At 41.8% G+C, this 19,880-nt stretch overlaps 1 protein-coding gene across 5 annotated transcripts in view; it reads left to right on the top strand.

The window, feature by feature from the left end:
* TGFBR3 (transforming growth factor beta receptor 3) overlaps positions 1 to 19,880 on the top strand; it is a 197,208-nt gene that overhangs the window by 155,077 nt on the left and 22,251 nt on the right. For all 5 annotated transcript variants that reach the window (XR_002830364.1, XM_023757638.1, XM_023757636.1 and 2 more), the window contains exons 7-13: positions 514 to 661; positions 5,593 to 5,782; positions 9,779 to 10,104; positions 10,497 to 10,649; positions 13,117 to 13,257; positions 13,450 to 13,608; positions 17,897 to 18,196. Coding sequence is in view for 4 of the 5 variants with exons in the window: in XM_023757638.1 (XP_023613406.1) it covers positions 514 to 661; positions 5,593 to 5,782; positions 9,779 to 10,104; positions 10,497 to 10,649; positions 13,117 to 13,257; positions 13,450 to 13,608; positions 17,897 to 18,196 (1,417 nt within the window). In the remaining variant the exon portion in view is untranslated. The remainder of the gene's footprint in view (positions 1 to 513; positions 662 to 5,592; positions 5,783 to 9,778; positions 10,105 to 10,496; positions 10,650 to 13,116; positions 13,258 to 13,449; positions 13,609 to 17,896; positions 18,197 to 19,880) is intronic.

Here is a 19,880-nt window from a genome sequence, read left to right as displayed (position 1 = left end):
ATTCTTCAGACTTTTGCCTCTTATTCTGAAGTTACCTATTTTATTACTGCCATTCCTCCCTCCTCCCTGCCATCTCCCACTCATCAAACTGCTGCCCACGTCTGGTCTTGAAGGATTTTGAACATATAGCATTATAGAAAGTTACACACGGAAGCACTAACGGTGTTGAAGGTTGAAAAAGCAATAATTTTGCTTCAAAAGCAAACTCTTCTGATTTGGTCAAGTCCATTTCAAACAGTGGCTGCATTAAGCACCTTTTTCTTTTTTTTTCCCCTCAAAGAGGAGAAAAATATGAGTGGCTAATTATCAGCAGCATATTTTCCTATTGTTATGTAAGGCTGTTTTGTTGTGTGTGCACTAACAATCTGTTTTGCACATGTCATTTGCCTGGGATCGGCTCCAGCTTTTTAATCAACTGGCCAGACACTGGAAACATGAAGACTTGGAAGAAGGAAGATAGTTGCAACTTTCTGGCATTTGGGTCCTAACTCTGCCTTTGTTTTCCACTCCCAGTGCGTTCCAGGTGGATATCATAATTGACATAAGACCTTCTCGAAAGGATCCTGAGGTGGTCAAAAATCTCATCTTGATCTTAAAGTGCAAGAAGTCTGTCAACTGGGTGATCAAATCTTTCGATGTTAAGGGAAGCCTGAAAGTTGTTGTAAGTTGGTTGAGCATTTCTTTGTTTTGATGACTGGCAGTCATTTAAGCCATGTTTATATGTGGTATTATTGTCAAGTTTCTGCCTCCTTGGACACTCTCTCAGCAATTTTCCACTTTGTAAACTAACCTGCTCCTTGGCTCCTCCTGATGAGGATGCATAGAGTGATGGTTAAAATGATGGCTCCCGGGGTCAGGTTTGAGTGCAGACTCTGCCATTTACAAACTGTGGCCTTGGGCCAGTCCCGTAACCTCTCTGGACCTCGCTTGTCCCATGTGACATGCCTGAAACATATTGGTGCGTTTCCCAGCAGGGTAAGTATAAGATCATGAACACAATTCAGCCTTCATGATTGAGTCCTGGAAGACCCAGGACTCGACTTTTGAGTTAAACACGTGATATCGGCATGTCTTTTCTCAGGGCGAAACACCGATCGTAGATTCACAATAATGGAAACGTGAGTGGGATGACACTAGAGAAACCCCGCCCCCAACCTGTTCCCTAAGCATATGTTTCATGAAGGAAATATGCCGAAGGGGTGTAGCTGGTTGGCCTGATAGGCAAACAGCAACTAGTTCTTGAAAAGTTGAATGTTGAAATTTGGTAAAATGAAACTTTTTCAAATACGTTTAGGGAAATGACTATTTGACAGAATATTGGAGCAAATCATAACGAAAGTCTAAGAAAAATCCCCCTTCTGATTTTTAAGAAGATAATAACCTCTTTAGCATCTCTTTTGCAGGCTCACATTTTTGTGCACTTTTTAAAAAATTGTGGCCAGTTCGTCTTTCTGCATCTGCATTGAATCCATTGGAGGGGGTGTTATGTTTTCAGTGTTTTGGGAGAGGAAAGCCTTTGGTTTGGGTATTATTTCTTCATGGCACCTTCGTGTGATACAGCAGAGAGCAAAACCAGTGGTCCCCTAGGCAACGTCATGTACAGGCGCTCACCAGAGGCAGCAGGCAAAGCCACGAACACACACATCTTAATTTAAAGTAATCGTTTCTGGTTCCTGTGGTTTTTTTCTTTTAAACTTTGAAAGCATCCAAGCAAGCCATCCTGTGTAACGATGATACATTAATTTGGTGTTGAGCACAAGGCCCAGCAGTGATTTTGTGAAGTCAGAGTTGTGTTGGTTGCCTTCCCTGGCATGGCATGTGAGGGATGTTGGTGACCTGAGGTGTCTGCAACCTTTGCTGCCTGGCACACCAATCAAATGTTTTTAATTTCAGAATAACAACAACAGGAAAGGGAATCAAGCTTTGAAAGACAAAAACATACGGTACATTTTATTTCCCTGCTGGAGTTCTTGTGTAAATGTTCTCTCAGCCCTGACCCTTCAGTGCTCTGTCGCTCACTGAGTATGAGTGCCTGGCCCGTGGCAGTCCTGGGGTTCGCTCTGAATGTCTCCACTTCTACGAATTGGAGATTGCTCATCTCAGTGTAAGATCTGTTTATATTTCTCTCCTTGGCCGTGCTCCTGTTCCAGGCCAATTTTGGACAATGCATGACAGCATTACTAAACAATTAGGTAATGTTTCATGATGTTCTTTTTTATTCCCCCAATCAGTTTCATGCTTTGTGATTTCCTAACTCCCTGTCTCAGATGTGAATTCTGACTGTGCTGTGAGGGAAAGTTACCTACTAATAAGGCATATATTCGTGCTTAGAAAGAGGAACATGGTTTATAGTGACCTTGTTTCTAGTATGTCCTTTAAAGACAGTATGGTAGAGTGGAAAGAGTCCTGGCTTTGTTGCCAGACAGGGCTGGATTCAAATCCCATCTCCAATTGTCAGTACTCCCAGTTGAGACTGGGTAAGCCAGTTGAACTCTATCTAGTCTGTTTCCTTAGCTGTGAAATGGATACGATGATAGTAGTCATCTTGAGAGTAATTGTGAGGTTTAACAGAATTTGTTCATTTGTTCATTTATTCATTTAACAAGTATTTGCTAAGTGGGCACTGGGTATTTCATCTAATATACGTGGCACACTGCCTGCACAGGGTGAGTTCTCAGCCAGTCTTCTAAACTTCTGTGAGCCTCAGGTTCCCCTTCTCCAGCAGAGAGACAGCAATGCCTGTCTCCTTATATTTTAGAGGACATTAAATGAGATAACCTAGGTAAAGCTCCTAGCACAGTACGCGTGCCTTACAAAGGGAGTTCATCTTTCTTCTGTAAGCAACCCTTGAAAGTTTGTCTATAGGAGCATTTAACTTCTCTAAACAAAGTGAAAACAAAGAAAATTGTCTACTAAAAGATTGTAAGGAATTAGATGGGGTAATTTAAAGAAGAGCCTGGATGGCATGTGTATGTGTGAAGGGTGGGGTGTGCGCAGAATGAACCCTCCAAATGACGCAATGGTCCAAAGAGATGCAAATGTTGTGCTGTGGGCAAGAAGGGAATTCCAGAAGTGTCTGCCTTGCTGTGCACGCTCTGGCTTTTCCGTTAGGTTCTTATGGACTATGCATAATCACATTTTGGAAGAACCTCCAAAACAAAAGAATAGATGGAGGAAACGTGTTAGAAATTTATGGTTGTACTATTTCATGGCCTTAGGACTTCAAGGTCGGTAATAGCCAGTTTGTTCTTAGACATTTTTTCATCCCAGTGGGAACATGGACCACACTCTCCGCCCAGCCCTTCCCGCAGGCCCCTCCCCTACGCCAACAGTTCTGATGCAAACGTGTGTTGGGTGGTCGGGGAGGAGATGGAGGCACTCAGTTTTCTAGCTCCTCATCCTTCGTGAAGCTGTGAGTGGGAAAGGTGGCAGTGGTATTTGGAGACCCCCCTTGAACACTCCCATTGGAGTAGCTACGCCGAGGCCTTGGGAAACCCTGGGGACTCCCAGAAATACAGGGTGAGAAATTCACTCATTGCTGGCAACCAACTTGCCTGCCATTGCTCCAAGCCTCGCGGCTTCACAAACGTGTAGATAGATTTGTAGCCTTGTAAATCCCAAGGCATAATCAATGTGAGCTGTACTGACAGCTCCCAGATTTCATGTGGAAAGGTGTAAACAAATCACTCCACATGGGTACAGAAAGGACAGGTGGCAGTTATGATGATAGTATTCTGGAAATACGGTATTTTCTCAGCTGTCCAACAACATGAAAGACGAGGGCAGATGAGGCCAAGCAGCCCCAGCCAGTCAAAACGACACGCTGCTTTGAAAGGCTGGGAAGAAGCTGTGCTTAAGAGACTGCTGTTGACTAAATGAATAAAAAGTTGTAAGAACAGATTGGATCCTTCTTTACCTCGGTTTAGTTTTCTTTCTATTTTTAACCCTTCCTTCCCTCGGGGAGTTTTCTTTGAATCAGAATGAGAGTTAGAATATTCCAAACCTATGACGCTGAGGTTTGTTTTTTGTTTTTGTTTTTTGTTTTTTTTTGCAAGTGGCCACAGAACTTGGTTGAAGCCGTCCGTCCCTTTGCACATGACTGTGCCTGCCCAGTGTGGCAGTTTTTTTTTTCTCAGATAAGCACGTTGGGTCATAGAAAAACATACTGGGTGAGCTCCTTTAACCTCTGAATCGAAAATGTGTCCTCAGCCAATCTCCCACAACCAGAGAGGCCAAGAGAACGTAGAGCCTGTGAATCCTCTATGGTTTTGCAGTGGGAAAGGATTAACATTTAGTCATGTTAGGGGCAAACAGAATGGGAAGCAAATGGGGAATTTAGGGAAAATGCTGTATGTATGCGGAGAAGAGCATTGCGCATGGAAATTAAAGTGATTTTTATGCAGCACGGACGTGCCATAACCTGCCGGCTGGCAGGGCTTTCAGCCCGTGGAGCAGTTGCTGACAATTCGGGCCTTCCCGCTGGGGTCCTCTGTGCCGCAGTCAGCTCCCTCATCATCTGACGCGATCACTGCTGCAGGAGTCAGAGGTGGTTGGAAAATTACCTCCCATGTCCTGGTTCCTCAGAGTCCTCTTAGGTCCTTTCTTGGAAAGATTTCAATCATTCAGTTTTAATTTTGTAACTGATTACCAAGTGAAAGCCAATTTTAAGACTGATTTGTTTTGCTGGATAAAATATTGATTTAGAGGCACAGTAACCTAAATTAACTAATATTTAGAGCGTAAGATCTAAGCCTATTCAGTTAATGGAATTGGCAGATGAGTACAATTACGGGATTGCTAAATAGATCATAAATTGTAAATGAAATATAAACAATGGTTTCACCATATGAATTTAATAGTTTACATAGATGAGATAGTCTCCTAGTTACTCCTGAAGTAACTAGGTTGTGCTTTCTTTCATGTAAATCTAGGCTACAGGAAGTAGAAACAGACTTTTTTTTATATATAACATGCACATCTGTATAAATAAAAATAAGGGAAAGTTCAGTATACATACATATTTGGTGTGTGTGTGTTAATAGTTTAAACGTTAACTCTACAATAACATACTAGATATACTTAGTATGTAGCTTAGCTATCATTAGATTATTTTTATCAACATAAGCAACCCAAATGCTATGATCAAACAGCATGAATAGATTTCTCTTAATCTGTTGTTAAAGATTTTTGCATCAGCCCTTGCTGGGTGGCTTGATTAGTTGGAGCATCGTCTTGTACACCAAAAAGGTTGCAGGTTCGATTCCCAGTTAGGACACATACCTAGGTTGCGGGGATCAGGGTATGTGGGGTGGCAACTGATTCATGTTTCTCTCTCACATCAATGTTTCTCTCTCTCTTTCCCACTTCTAGTCTCTCCAAAATCAATAAACATATCCTCTGGTGAGGATTATATATATATATATATATATTTTTTTTCCCACATCAGTGTTCATATTCTTAGTCCAAGGAAAATAGGGATTAAAAGAATAATTTCTTCATATACAATATAGACTCTATTTGTTTTAGATATTTAATTATTCTTATCTAAAGCACTGTTTAGACTCATAAGTGAAATTTTGCTACTATCTTCAGGCTCCTAACAGTATTGGCTTTGGGAAAGAGAGTGAAAGATCCATGATAATGACCAAATCAATACGAGATGACATTCCTTCAACCCAAGAGAATCTAGTCAGGTGGGCTTTGGACAATGGCTACAGTCCATTGACATCATACACAGTGGCTCCTGTGGCTAACAGATTTCATCTTCGGCTTGAAAACAATGGTAAGTATGGTTTTTTAAAAACTATATTAAAAGTATCCCTCAAATGAAGCTTTCCAATGGGGAACTCTCAATTCAGCTTACATAGTCCTGCTTTTCTATTGCAAGTTTTAATAGTTTGTTTGACTACTTTTTACTATAAAGCTTATTAAAGTTATGTAGGATTGTAGATTATTTTGAGGAAACTATCTTTAATGAAGATTTGTTTTTAGTAGCATAGAGTTGATTGCATGTTGGAGAACTTTGTTATGTAGATCACCTTCACTGTGATTACATTAAGGCTATATTAGCCTGGCTTCCTCCCTCAGAGGCACCTAATAATCACTTGCAGCTGAGATGCAGGAAAGAAGTGTTAGGTCAGGCCGCATCTTACATGGAAATAGGCATGAGGACTCATACATGTGCTTTCTCATTCTCACCCAGAGAGAATGTAGGAGCTATCACCCCAGATTGATGGAGCAGAAAGCAGATGCTTAACAAGTTCTTGAGATTATCCTTATAGCCAGAGGGACTCAGATACCAAGTTTTCTGATCCCCAGACCTGTTCCTCACCCAAAGTACTGAGAGCAGTGCCAATAGAATGAAGGATAGGAGTGCAGGCTCAAGTCCCAGCTCTGCCATTTATTCACGGTTTGAGGAGGGAAGTTGCTTAACTTCTGAGCCTCAGGTTGTTCTTCCTCAGTAGTACAGGGGAACAATACACCTACCTCACAGGGTTGTTGTGAAGGTTTTTGACAAAGTAAAAATTGTAAAGCCCTCCAAAGCTCTGACTTATTTTGCACCCATACAGCTGTGCTATCTTTTTCAAAAAGATTGTATTGGAGGAGAGTTAATGTCCCTGATCATCTCCACTTCCAACTCCCACTGAGATGGATTGACCTCAAGCATATATCTGTTGGCTTTGGTTGCAGAGAATACTGGGGAGAGGTTTTTTTCCTCTGCGTTGTTGACAATATGAAAAAACACTAAGAATCAATTCAATTGGGAATATGTCTGTCCCTTTGAAAGACTAAGTAGCTAAGCTGCTTTTTTTAGAAAAAAAAAATAACAACAACAAAACTAAACCAAGCAGCTTTTTCTTTTCGTCTTTAGGTCTAGGTTCTAAAGGCCATGGTGCCCAGATACCTGTTAGAATTTAGCAGTCAAGGAATCTAACAAATCCTTAGAGAAGCTCTTCTAAACAATCTCTAGACTCAAGGGAAGCATTTCAATGGCATACGAATAGACTATATTGTCCCACATAACTTATTCAAATCATAGATTGTTATAGCTTGTGGGGCTTTAGAAATCATCTAACCCCATGGTTCTCAACTTTAGCTATACATTGGAATCTCGTGGGGAGCTTTAAAACATATTACCGGTTAGGTACCACTCCAGAGGGTCTGATTATTTTTATTTTTATTTTGGCAACAAATGAAACTTTATTTTTTTTTTATTGTCTAAAGTTTTACATATGTCTCTTTTTTCCCCAATTGACCACCCCCCCCCCCGCCCCCGCCATCCATTGCCACCCTGGGCAAGCCCCCACCGCCCCAGTGATTGTGTCCATTGGTTACGCTAATATGCATGCATACAAGTCCTTTGGTTGCTCTCTAACCTCCCCATCCCCTACCATTTGTCTCTGGATCTATTCTTGTTCACCAATATGTTGATCATTATATCCCATATATGAGTGAGATCATGTGATACTTATCTTTCTCCGACTGGCTTATTTCGCTTAGCATAATGCTCTCCAGTTCCATCCATGCCGTTGCAAATGGTAAAAGTTCCTTCTTTTTTATAGCAGCATAGTAGTCCATTGTGTAGATGTACCACAGATTTTTAATCCACTCATCTGCTGATGGACACTTAGGTTGTTTCCAAATGTAAGCTATTGTAAATTGTGCTGCTATGAACATAGGGGTGCATATATCCTTTCTGATTGGTGTTTCTGGTTTCTTGGGATATAGTCCTAGAAGTCGGATCACTGGATCAAACGGGAGTTACATTTTTAACTTTTTGAGGACACTCCATACTGTCTTCCACAGTGTCTGCACCAGTCTGCATTCATACCAGCAGTGCATGAGGGTTCCTTTTTCTCCACATCCTCGCCAGCATTTGTCATTTGTTGATTTGTTGATGATAGCCATTCTGACAGGTGTGAGATGGTATCTCATTGTTGTTTTGATTTGCATCTCTCGGATGATTAGTGACTTTGAGCATGTTTTCATATGTCTCTTGGCCTTCTGTATGTCCTCTTTCTAGAGGTGTCTATTTAGATCCTTTGCCCATTTTTTTGATTGGATCGTTTATCTTCCTTTTGTTAAGTTGTATGAGTTCTCTGTAAATGGAAATTAAACCCTTATTGGAAATATCATTGGCAAATATGTTCTCCCATGCAGTGGGCTTTCTTGTTGTTTTGTTGATGGTTTATTTTGCTGTGCAGAAGCTTTTTTTTTTTAAATGTAATCCCATTTGTTTATTTTTCTCCTTAGTCTCCATTGCCCTAGGACAGTAATGGCGAATCTTTTGAGCTCGGCGTGTCAGCATTTTGAAAAACCCTAACTTAACTTTGGTGCCATGTCACATATAGAAATTTTTTGATATTTGCAACCATAGTAAAACACTTATATTTTTGATATTTATTTTATATATTTAAATGCCATTTAACAAAGAAAAATCAACCAAAAAAATGAGTTTGCGTGTCACCTCTGACACGCGTGTCATAGGTTTGCCATCACTGCCCTAGGAGCTGTGTCTGTAAAGATATTGCTATGACATATGTCTACTATTTTGCTGCCTATGGAGTCTTGTAGGATTTTTATGGTTTCCTGTCTTACATTTAAGTCCTTTAGCCATTTTGAGTTTTTTTTGTGTGTGTATGGTATAAGTTGGTGATCTAGTTTCATTTTTTTGCATGTATCTGACCAAACTTCCCAGAACCTTTTATTGAAGAGACTGTCTTGACTCCATTATATGCTCTTGTCTCCTTTGTCAATTATTAATTGAGCATAATGGCTTGGGTTGATTTCTGGGTTCTCTGTTCTGTTCCATTTGTCTATATGTCTGTTCTTGTGCTAGTACCAGGCAGTTTTGAGAACCGTGGCTTGGCAATATAGCTTGATATCTGGTATTGTGATCCCTCCAACTTTGTTCTTCTTTCTCAGGATTGCTGTGGCTATTCGGGGTCTTTTTTTATTCCAGATGAATTTTTGGAGAGTTTGTTCTAGATCTTTGAAATATGCCATTGGTATTTTAATGGGGATTGCATTGAATCTGTAGATTGCTTTGGGTAGTATGGACATTTTAAAGATGTTGATTCTACCAATCCATGAACATGGTGTGTTCTTTCATTTGTTTATGTCTTCCTCTATCTCTTTTTTCAATGTCCTGTAGTTTTCCGAGTACAGGTCTTTTACCTCCTTTGTTAAGTTTACTCCTAGGTATCTTAATTTTTTGTGTGCAATGGTAAATGGGATTGTTTTTTTCGTTTTTCTTTCTGTGAGTTCATTATTGGTGTATAAAAAGGCCATAGATTTCTGAGTGTTAATTTTGTATCCTGATACATTGCTGAATTCATTTATTAGGTCTAGTAGTTTTTTTATGGAGTCTTTGGGGTTTTCCAGAGGGTCTGATTTTTCATTGGTCTTGGGTGCAGCCTGGGCAAAGGGATTTTTTTTTTTAACATTTCCAAAGTGGTTTTAATGTGCAACCAATTTTAGAACCACTTGATCTCATTAATCATTAAATCTCTTAATTTTAAAACTTGGGGGACTGAGGCACAGAGAAATAAGCCACTGGCCAAAGCCACTTAGTGAGTTAGAAAGAACCGCAGGACTAAAATTCAGGCTTCCAAACTACTCATCTCCTTCATACATTATTTGTTAAGTGTAATTTTACACACTCCATGCTAATTCTTCCTGTTCTTGCCTTTAATGATGATTGTGCCCTGGCATCAAACACTGATTGTGCCCCGGCATCAGACACTGATGATGTTTTGCTTTCTTCTGTCACCACCAGAGGAGATGAGAGACGAGGAGGTCCACACCATCCCTCCCGAGTTACGGATCCTGCTGGACCCTGGAAACCTGGACAACCCACCCATCCGGGGAGGGCGAGGCCAGAGTGGAGGTTTCCCCTTTCCCTTCCTGGACATCCCCAGGAAAGGCCAGAAGGAAGGGGGAGAAGACGGGCTCCCGCAGCCAAAGGACCCTGTCATCCCCGGCTTACGGCTGTTTCCTGGTCCCAGGGAGCCGGAGGAGGTGCAGGGCAGCATGGATGTTGCCCTGTCAGTCAAATGTGACAATGAAAAGATGACCGTGGCTGTAGAAAAAGATTCTTTTCAGGTCAGTGCAGTTCCTTAAAGGAGGGAAGAGAAGGCCACTTCCCCCCGCATCTCGCCCCAGTACGTGTTAGTTCTTTCTCTCCAGCTCTTTCACTTCGGGACTCCAGAGGCTCCATACTGTTTTCTCAGTTGGACGGGCTCACTTCCCCTCGGCTGCAATTCTCACCCGGTTTCTGTTGTTCTCAGCAAGGGGGGTTCCAGATCCTTGTGTGTCAATATTTTGCTATTGGGCTTCCAAGGCCAACAAACACAATCCCGTTTGAGAGGCGGTTGGTAGGGGGCGTGGGACGCAGGCCTCCAGCAACCTTTACTTGGAAGACCAGGCAAACTGTGAACGGGGTGCTGCAGAACTGCCTGTGGGCCCCCTTTATGTTTTGGTGGTTGTTGTTTCAGTCCAACAGCTACTCGGGGATGGAGCTCACCCTGTTGGATCCTAACTGCAAGGCCAAGATGAATGGCACCCACTTCATTTTGGAGTCTCCCCTGAATGGCTGTGGGACTCGGCACCGGCGGTCCGCCCCGGATGGCGTGGTTTACTTCAACTCCGTGAGTGTCCTCCAGAGCGAAGCCTGGCCCTTGGCCAGAGCTTGCAGGGTGTTACCTTAAAACTAGTCTTAAAATTTCTGTGAAAATGAGGAGGGGCATATACCCCAGGCCCAAACCAAGCCAAGTGTCAGTTCTCAACAGAATGAGATGTACTTCGACCCTGGACATTTTTGTTTCATTTGCTTTATTGGTGAATCTGTGGGAGTTGGGAGGCCCTGTTTTCTTGGTTGGCGCATTGGTGGTCATCTCTTCCATATCCTGGTGAAAAGGGGTTTGCTGGCAAGGTAATTATGACCCGTCTCTCTGGCTAAGCTGCAGGATCAAAGGCCTGGTCCTTAGGATGAAATCCAAGCCCTTGGGCTATGAGTGAGCACATCTACACACTGAGCCAACCAGACCCCGTCCTCTCTGGTCTCATTTGAGTCCTGCCCAGAGTTCTCCCTCCCCCATGAACAAAAGAGCCAAAAGAGAGAAATCCAGAACGGGCTATTAAGAAATTATTACTTAGTCTCTCTCTCCGCCTCTAAGAAAGACCTAGATGGAAGAAAATCTCATTTCTGAAGTTTCCCGGAGGGAGGTTTTCCAGATCCCCCAGTGATAATCCATTGCAAGCCTTTCTGAAATTGCTCTCGTCAGTGCATCTAAAGCCTTTCAGATTAAACCTGTTCTTGCAGAGATGACCCTAGGCAGTAAATATTAAAAGACTTTGACACATGATGGCTCAAAAGAACTTTACTTTTGATGGTAAAATAAGGCTCAAAGATCCTTATGTCCAGCTTTGACATGGTGTGTGTGTTCTTAGCGCCTATTCCAGCTTTGGCTTGGGACAGGGAGGGAGAGGCTGCTCATTCCCCTTCATTCCACTGCTGATGGATAGACACGCTTGACCCACCTAGAGAATAGACTGGCGATCAGGTACTCCAGTCACTGTGGCTCATGTGGGCACCGACTCTCCTTGTGAGCCCAAGTTCATCAAGCTTCAGACAAGCTTAGAATGTTTGAGCGGGACAGAACCCTAAGATGCCATCATTCAACTTCCTCATTTCACAGGTGGGAAATTGAACTCCAGGGAGTTAAGAGACTTGCTTAGGTTTGAGAACCTAGTTAACAACAGAGCCAGGACTGAATCTAGCTTCCTGAGCTCTCGTGCACCGGGCTAGCCCAGCTGATCCCCCTTTGTTATTGGAATAATTTATGAACCTTTGACCTCTGTGATGAACACCCTCCTGCCAATTCCAACACTAATTTTTGTTGCATTTATCTATTTTTTTCCAGATATAATGAATGTCACATTACTGATATACTGTACTTAATTTTGGAATTTAAAACTTGTGTGTAAATTAACACCAATAAGAGGCCATGATAATCTGTCTGTTAAATAAAAACTTAAAAAAGGGTCATTTGCCTCAGAAGAGAAAGGTGTATCATGAGCCCTTGAAAACCCTTTCTTCTTATATGTATGTAGTGTGGTGGTGATTATGATGATGAGATGATGATTCTAGGGTAAGCAGTATCCTAGGTGCTTACTTTTATTGCATCAGTACTTTCTTTTGAGGACCTGGTAAAGAACAGAGAGGTGGTTTTCCTACATTCTCTTCCTGTTCTATTGCCTTCAGTGAATATTTTAGCTATTTGTTCCAATTATGATTGTAGTAGCTGTCAAACTTACTATATATTTTTGTTTTGGAACATATTCATAATCTAAGCATGTAAAGCAAAAAATAAAATAAGTAAAACAAAAGGACAGCATGACTGTCCTACATATGCAGAGAAATTATTTATGGGAGTCATGGTCCTTAGGTGAATTTTTTCATCTTACCCACAGCTAACCTAGGAATAATCATTTCAGTCAGTGCCATGGAATAAAACATAATGTACTTTTGTGCATCTCTACCCCATAGAGAAATATTTTAGGAAGAAAGTGGTGGGGGGGGGGGGGGCGGGGAGGATAGAGGAGTACGCGAGAAAAAATGAGGAGAGAATGGCTCAGTAGTAAACATTAAGTCATTTGCTTCTAACTCAAACCAAACTTTTTACAAATCCTGATTGATACAAATAACAAGAGCTCCCTGCATTAGCCAGCTCGTACTATTTCTTAGAATTTTTAATATGAAGAGAACTTTTAATATGAAGAGAAGCCCCCTAGTGAAAGCTTTAATATGAAGAGAAGCTCCCCTATCCTACTAGATAGGCAGGTCTATTGATAACCCCATTCAACCCTACTTCAGTGTCTATAGTGTTTTCTCACTGTTTGAAATTATTTGTGTTTTTTTCACAAAGGAAGATACATATTTTGAACATGAATTGGGTTTCTCTTTATTTTTCGTCTCTTTGAAGAAGAAATCCTAAGCCCACTTGGAGGTGTGTGTGTGTGTGTGTGTGTGTGGTTTTCACGCATGCACGTGAAAACCAAGTGTATGTGATTTGGTGTTTGTATGACGTTCTCTGTGGTATCTTTGCCTTTTAGATTGTGATACAGGTTCCGTCCCCTGGGGGTAGTAGTGGTTGGCCAGATGGTTATGAAGATTTGGAGTCCGGTGATAATGGATTTCCAGGAGATATGGATGACGGAGATACTTCCCACTTCAGCCGACCTGAAATTGTGGTGGTACGTGTGTGTTTGTGTTAGGTCGTATGTGGAAGATGTTGTCTTTAAGAACCCTCGGGATGGGGTGGCGGGGGGCGGGGGGGGGGGGCGGTGCTCGGGATTAGATGTTAAAGTCCAAAGCTCATAAAGCTACAGGGCATTTATCCTTGATCCTTCCTTTGACTGATGGTCCTCTGTCTTGTTTTCCCCCAGTTTAACTGCAGCCTGCGGAATGTGGGGAATCCCAGGAGTTTCCAGGACCCGCCCAACAGAAACATCACCTTCAACATGGAGCTGTACAGCACTGACCTCTTTCTGGTGCCCTCCCAGGGCGTCTTCTCCGTGGCAGAGAATGGACACATCTATGTTGAGGTGAGCTTGCAACATTAGCCTTGGCCTTCAGGTTAGTGCGCAGCTGTAGTAGCTCCTGGGGTGTGAGCTCAATTGCCCTGCTCTTCCTTACAGCCCTTGACCAGCTCTGGGTGAAAATGCTTCCAGCTTGATTTCTGACCAAAGCAGAAAATTTCAGGACTTGCTACATTATCCTAAATGGAGAGTGTTCTATAGATGAATGTTTTAAAAACGTTGTCAGTGTGAATTCTAATAAAGCCTGTTCTTGCTTAGCATTTTTGGAACAGTAGCTCAGTAGTGGCAGTGGCAGAGTTAACCATGAAATGTTTCAAACCACCTCACATATTATCTTTTAAACTGCACACAAGTTAGTGAAATGCTGTGTGCTACTATATCTCATGAAAATTGTCTTTTTTTCCCCCTAGATCATTGTTTAAATGTATCTATACTTTTATTAAAACTATTTCCTATACTGGTATATAATGGCAATGATCATGCACAGCATAAATCTGTGGAATGGCTACAAAAATATTAGGTAGTGGTAGTAATAATGAAATAGCAACAGCTAACATTTACTGCGGATTTATTTTGTGCCAAACTCAGTTATAAATATTGTAATAAACTATTCTTCAAAGCAATCCCCTGAGACAGAACTATTAATATCCCCATTTTGTGGATGAGGACATCGAGGCAAACTTATCTAAGGTCACACAGGTAGTACCTCTTAGAGTTCAGAGTCAGGACTCACCCCAGAGCCCACACTATTATCCACTGGATGCTACTATCATGTATTCTCAAGTGCCATTTGAAAGGAGAGAAAATGTAACGTATTAGCAGTGCAAATATCCAAGTTCTCAGATCGGATTCTAGAGAAGATAACTTTCCTATGGCCCCAGGATGTCTGCTGGTCTTACCGAGGAGTCACCCTCTGATGAGCTAGTTCTGGTGCTAAGCTGCAGGCCAGTGCTCTGCTTCATGGTGGGGGGAGTGAGAAGCGTACCGGTCAAATGGGATTCTTCTATATATTGCAGTAACTGCAGTGCACATAATTTCTATTTTAGAAAGACAAATAACTCTCGTATTTGTACTGATTCTGGGACGGAGCCTGCTGACTCTAGACATTTTCCTGGATCTCTTCTCTTTTTTAATTCCCTGTCTTAAGAGGTATTCTCTTTCTTTGGGTACACCTTCTCTCTCCACTGGGGAAAATATACTGCTTTCTGCATGCTGTTCCTAATCATAGATCTCTTCTAATCCAAGATCGCTGTTCCCGTCTTGCTTTTCTGGCTGCGCGGTCCATGTGTGCCATTGGTCCGTGACTCCCTGTTGTGCTATAGATTTTAGAGGCTCTGCTTAACTGCAGTTTGTTTTCCAAATGTGCGCCTGGCTTTGCTAATTTATGGCTCAGCTGCTTTATGCTAATCTGTGGCCAATCTTCCTCGTGTATCCAACCCTGGGTGTTTGGTTTTTCTCCCTTTCCCTCCAGTGTGGGCCTACTTAAGATATGGGTTTATTTGTTTTTTGTTCATATTTTCCCACTTATATCTTGTCATATATCATCTATGTTTTTCACAATTAAGTTCTGTCAAAGACATTGTCAAGTGATGAAAAAGAAATGAGCCAAATCTTTTTGCTACCATTTTAAATATCAAGTACATTGAGGAGAATTTGGGCAGGGGGAAAATGCTATATGCTATTTTATTTTAAAGTTGTTTTAGACCACCTAAACATGAGAGAGGATCTGTAAATATTTTGCTAAACAGGGTAGCAGTTATGCATATTCTTTGTTTCCCAGTTTGGATTTCACTGCTAATAAGAAAATTTAAAAAAAAAAATTTTCTCTAGAATTTTTTTTCTTAGGCTAAATAAAACTTAGTCATAGTCTTGCCTAAAGAACTATTTCCAAGTTTTTTTCTCCTGGCCATCCTTATCATATCCCCTCTCAGAATCCTCTATTTACTCTAGATCATACTCCCTTCTTTTAATCCAAGAATTGATCAGTTTTTCCATCTGGGTTTTGGTCATCTTGAGTGATATTTGGTCACATAATGGAAACTTTTCTTTTGGTTCATTTGAGTTGGTGAATTAAAAAAATTGTAAATAACCCCCAAATATAAATCTTGAGTAATGCCACTAATAATAGCTGGTGTTCCTGGAGTAGCCGGGACCTGTGTTGTTTGCATGTCGTTTTGACTTTACGCATCCTCACAATGACTGGATCTAGTAGGTAGTCCCCCTCAGTCTCTAGGGAAGGAAACTGAGGCTCAGAGCTCACGTTCATGAGCAGCAGCACACGCGATTTCCTGGGGTTTGTCTCACTCCAAAGCCCACAGCCCTCCCATACTCATTTCTAGTCCATTTTAGAGTAAAAGACTTATTAATAACCTTTTTCCTCCAAAATGACTTTTTGGGATACCTTAGACCAGCGGTTCTCAACCTGTGGGTCAAGACCCCTTTGGCGGTTGAATGACCCTTTCACAGGGGTCGCCTAAGGCCATCCTGCATATCAGATATTTACATTACGATTCATAACAGTAGCAACATTACAGTTATGAAGTAGTAACGAAAATAATTTTATGGTTGGGTCACAACATGAAGAACTGTATTTAAAGGGCCAGAAGGTTGAGAACCACTGCCTTAGACATTCTGCCATTTCATATTTCTTTGAGATTAGAGAAAAGATTTACATTTCTTCTATCACACAGTTTTGCACTGTGGGTCCTAAGTTCATGTTAAAGGAGACCTTTTTAGTTTAAATGGGGAATGTGTAATTTGCTATCTTTTTAAGATAAAATATTTTTCAGGAATATTGCAAAAATAACAACATGACTATTTACAGACTATCAAACACTACTTGCTAGAAATATTTCCTACAAAGTGTTCTCCCAAGGCCACTTCTTGGGCCTGGTTGAATTGACCGTGTAGCTACAGTGAAATAGGAAAGAGAAAATGGACTTGTGATCAGAATATTTGGGCTTAAACTTTGGTTATACCCAGTATTTGCTAGATATGGTCTTGATAAGCCATCTATTCTATATGCTCAGTTTTTCCTCGGTTTATAAAGTGGAGAAGAACATGTTTATCTCATCAGATTGTTCTGAGGGATTAAGCTTTAAGGCACAACAGAGTGACATAATCGTAATCATCTCCATTGTTGAGTGTCTTGTAGTTAACCACGAAGGGATCTTGCAAAATAGCGCTGTGGACTGAGAGCCCCATGCAGTGTCAGGGACTTCCCCTGGGTTTCTCAGAATGGAAAGTGTGTTTACATCTCCATGCCTTTTGAAACAATTCTGGAGCTATTGGCCTATGGTTAAGGCCTCACTTTATTTCTAAAGTGTTTAAGTTTATTTTGATTCTAAGTTTAGTCAAGGAATGAAGCGTAGAGGGGAGAGGCAGCTCGCACGGCCATCCGTGTATCACCAAATGGAGAATCCAGTCTGGTGCAGGGATTTTAGCTGAGTTCAGGATAGTTGAGGTTTGAATTCTGTTTACACTGGGCCAAACATTACTTCCTCTTTCTAAAGAAAAGAACCTTAACAAGGTTTGGACATAGCCCATAGAATGTTTTGAAAGAGGGAAGTGTAAATGAGTCGGAAACGTTTCCAGATTAGATTTCCCTTAAAACACCGTTGGGCTTAAAGAGTGAAGGGAGAGTACTTGGCAAGGCCTGGTTTGGACCTGTGAGCGGCTGGGACACTTTGCCAGGCCCGTGATCGCCACCAGATTGCACCGTAGCTGGCATCCAGCCACAGGGCCAGCTCTGCCTGTCCAGTGAAGCAGGACTCTAAATGAATCGGTAGCTTTCCCTGCCATGGTTTAGGCCCACTCTGACTTGTGCAGTTTAGAAGTCCAGTACTCCCTGCCTAGGTTAAGTAGATTCTGCCTCTCTATTTTTTGAGCAATTTTTAAAAAAGAGCTTGCCTTACAAATGCACTGTTATGACATCAGGAGCTTTGCCTGTTGGTGTTTTATTTATTTTGGAAAATCCACTTTGCTTTTATTTTTATCTCCCAGAGGACTTATGGGAGGCTGAAGAGACTTAGTCATTTTGTACTGGAATCTTCCAGGCTGGCGTTGGAACTAAATAATTCACTGTCACCATCCATATCAAGTTTCAGTAGAAAATATCTCTTTCTTCAAAGAATGTATATGTTACTTTTATCATTAGAAAGAAGACTATAGATGGATGTTATGGGAATAAAGAAATGTCTCTTATCAGAAGGACTGTGTTGGTGTGTTCCCCTTGTGCCTAAAGTAAAAATGAGATGCTAACTTGTTTCTGTGTTGATCTCGCTGTTCTCTGTAGGTGTCTGTTACTAAGGCTGACCAGGAACTGGGATTTGCCATCCAAACGTGCTTTATCTCCCCAAATTCAAACCCCGATCGGATGTCTGATTACACCATCATTGAGAACATTTGTCCCAAAGATGATTCTGTGAAATTCTACAATCCCAAGAGAGTGCACTTTCCCGTCCCGCACGCCGAGATAGATAAGAAGCGGTTCAGCTTCATTTTCAAGCCCGTCTTCAACACCTCACTGCTCTTTCTGCAGTGTGAGCTCACCTTGTGTACCAAGAAGGAAAAGGACCCCCAGAAGTTACCCAAGGTTAGTGGGCCTTCATCCACGTGCACTGTTACTTTGACAGTTTTAGGTGAGTCAGTGTGACTTACCAGAGGCGTTTAACCACGGGTTATCCCAGGTGGCGGTTTTCAGTTTGGGAACTGCCCTATCAAAGTACAGTGGGGCCTTGACTTACGAGTGTCCCGACTAACGAGTTTTTCGAGATACGAGCCGTCTCTCGGCCGATTTTTTGCTTTGAGTTGCGAGCTAAAATTCGGGTTACGAGCCAGCTTCAGATACCCCACCGCTAGTTGGCGCAGCGAACGTCACAGTGAACGCCACAACATCAGCCCAGCATCACGTGTCTCACTCGTTCACTTTTTGATTTGACATACGAGTAATTTGAGTTACGAGCTCTGTCACGGAACGAATTAAACTCTTAAGTCAAGGCCCCACTGTAATAAAGTCCGTGTGAGCCGGGAACTGTGAGTTTTCTGGAGTCTTAGAGAATAAATCCTGGCAGTATGATTTTTTTTTTCCATGCATGCTAAGTAATAGTATTTTATGGATGATAAATCAAGACTGTTTTCCATGGAGGGAGAGGTCTGGCTTTATCTTTGCTATTCAGTTAGTGTGCGGTGCCAAAAGTGCCGAGAGCCGAAAGGACAAGTTCAGTGTGAGGATTGATTTTTCCAGGTCCCACTGAGACTTGTATTGCGATTGTTTTTTGACCTTCTCTGTGTGAGTTATAAGGTTGACTTGTCTCAGGAGGACTTCTAAGGGAAAGTAACAAATATTTAGATTTTTCTTGGTCCCATATCGGTTCATCATGTTTACTTCGTACCACTCCCCATATTGAACCAGTACATTTTGTACAGAAATCAGAACCCTTTGAGCTTGCTGGACTGGGGGCGGGGGGGCGGGGGGGGGGGAGAAGAAGGGGGTCAGCAAGTTAATTACCTCATAAAGTTGACCTTGCGCATGGAGGATGTCTTCTGCCACGGTTTCGTTTCTGTGATCTGCCGTAATTATGGATAATTTCACGTATGCATTTATTCTGTGGATATTTTACACAGCATAAGCTTAATTCTCATCCTTTTGTAGTCACATATAAATCCATGTCTAGAAGTCTAATAATTGAGCTGTGACATTGATAATGCATTGTAGGTATGGAATTCTCTCACTGCATAGGTTGTAAGAGATAGGTGTAGAGGTAGGAGGAAAAATTATCAGTATCAGATAGATTATCATTGATCTGAATCCTTTGCACTATCATATTCCCCGGGGGCATCCACTTAATATCAAATAATATTTTGTAGTGCATATGAAAATACAGCCAATCTGATCATAATCATTAGGGAGTTCCTACATATAAGGTGATGTAGACCGTGTTCTTTAGGTTGCTCTGGGAAACATTGATGCCTTAGCCTTGTAGCATTCACCTTCCAGTGGCCAGCAAGGTTGGGCCGTGGTGGGCAGTGGTAGAGAGCCACGGGGAACTGAACGCTTGGCTGTGAGACCCCGCTGTTTCCTGCAGGCAGTGGAGGACTTTTAGGAGTAAGGGATCTAGTAGGGAGGCCTGGCAGTTACTGGGTGTTTATTGATGGCTTTGGCTGTTCCCTTGCACGGAGCCTAGACTGTAGAGGCCCAGCTTCATAGTGTGTTCATCTGTGAAAATTAGTCCTAATATTTTCTTCCCAACATTCTAAGGAGAACTGTAAGTCCCAGT

This window comes from Myotis lucifugus, unplaced genomic scaffold, assembly GCF_000147115.1.
Source record: "Myotis lucifugus unplaced genomic scaffold, Myoluc2.0 scaffold_110, whole genome shotgun sequence".
NCBI lineage: Eukaryota > Metazoa > Chordata > Mammalia > Chiroptera > Vespertilionidae > Myotis > Myotis lucifugus.
The sequence above is the reverse complement of the archived record's forward strand: the minus strand, read 5'-3'. Positions and strand labels throughout refer to the sequence as shown.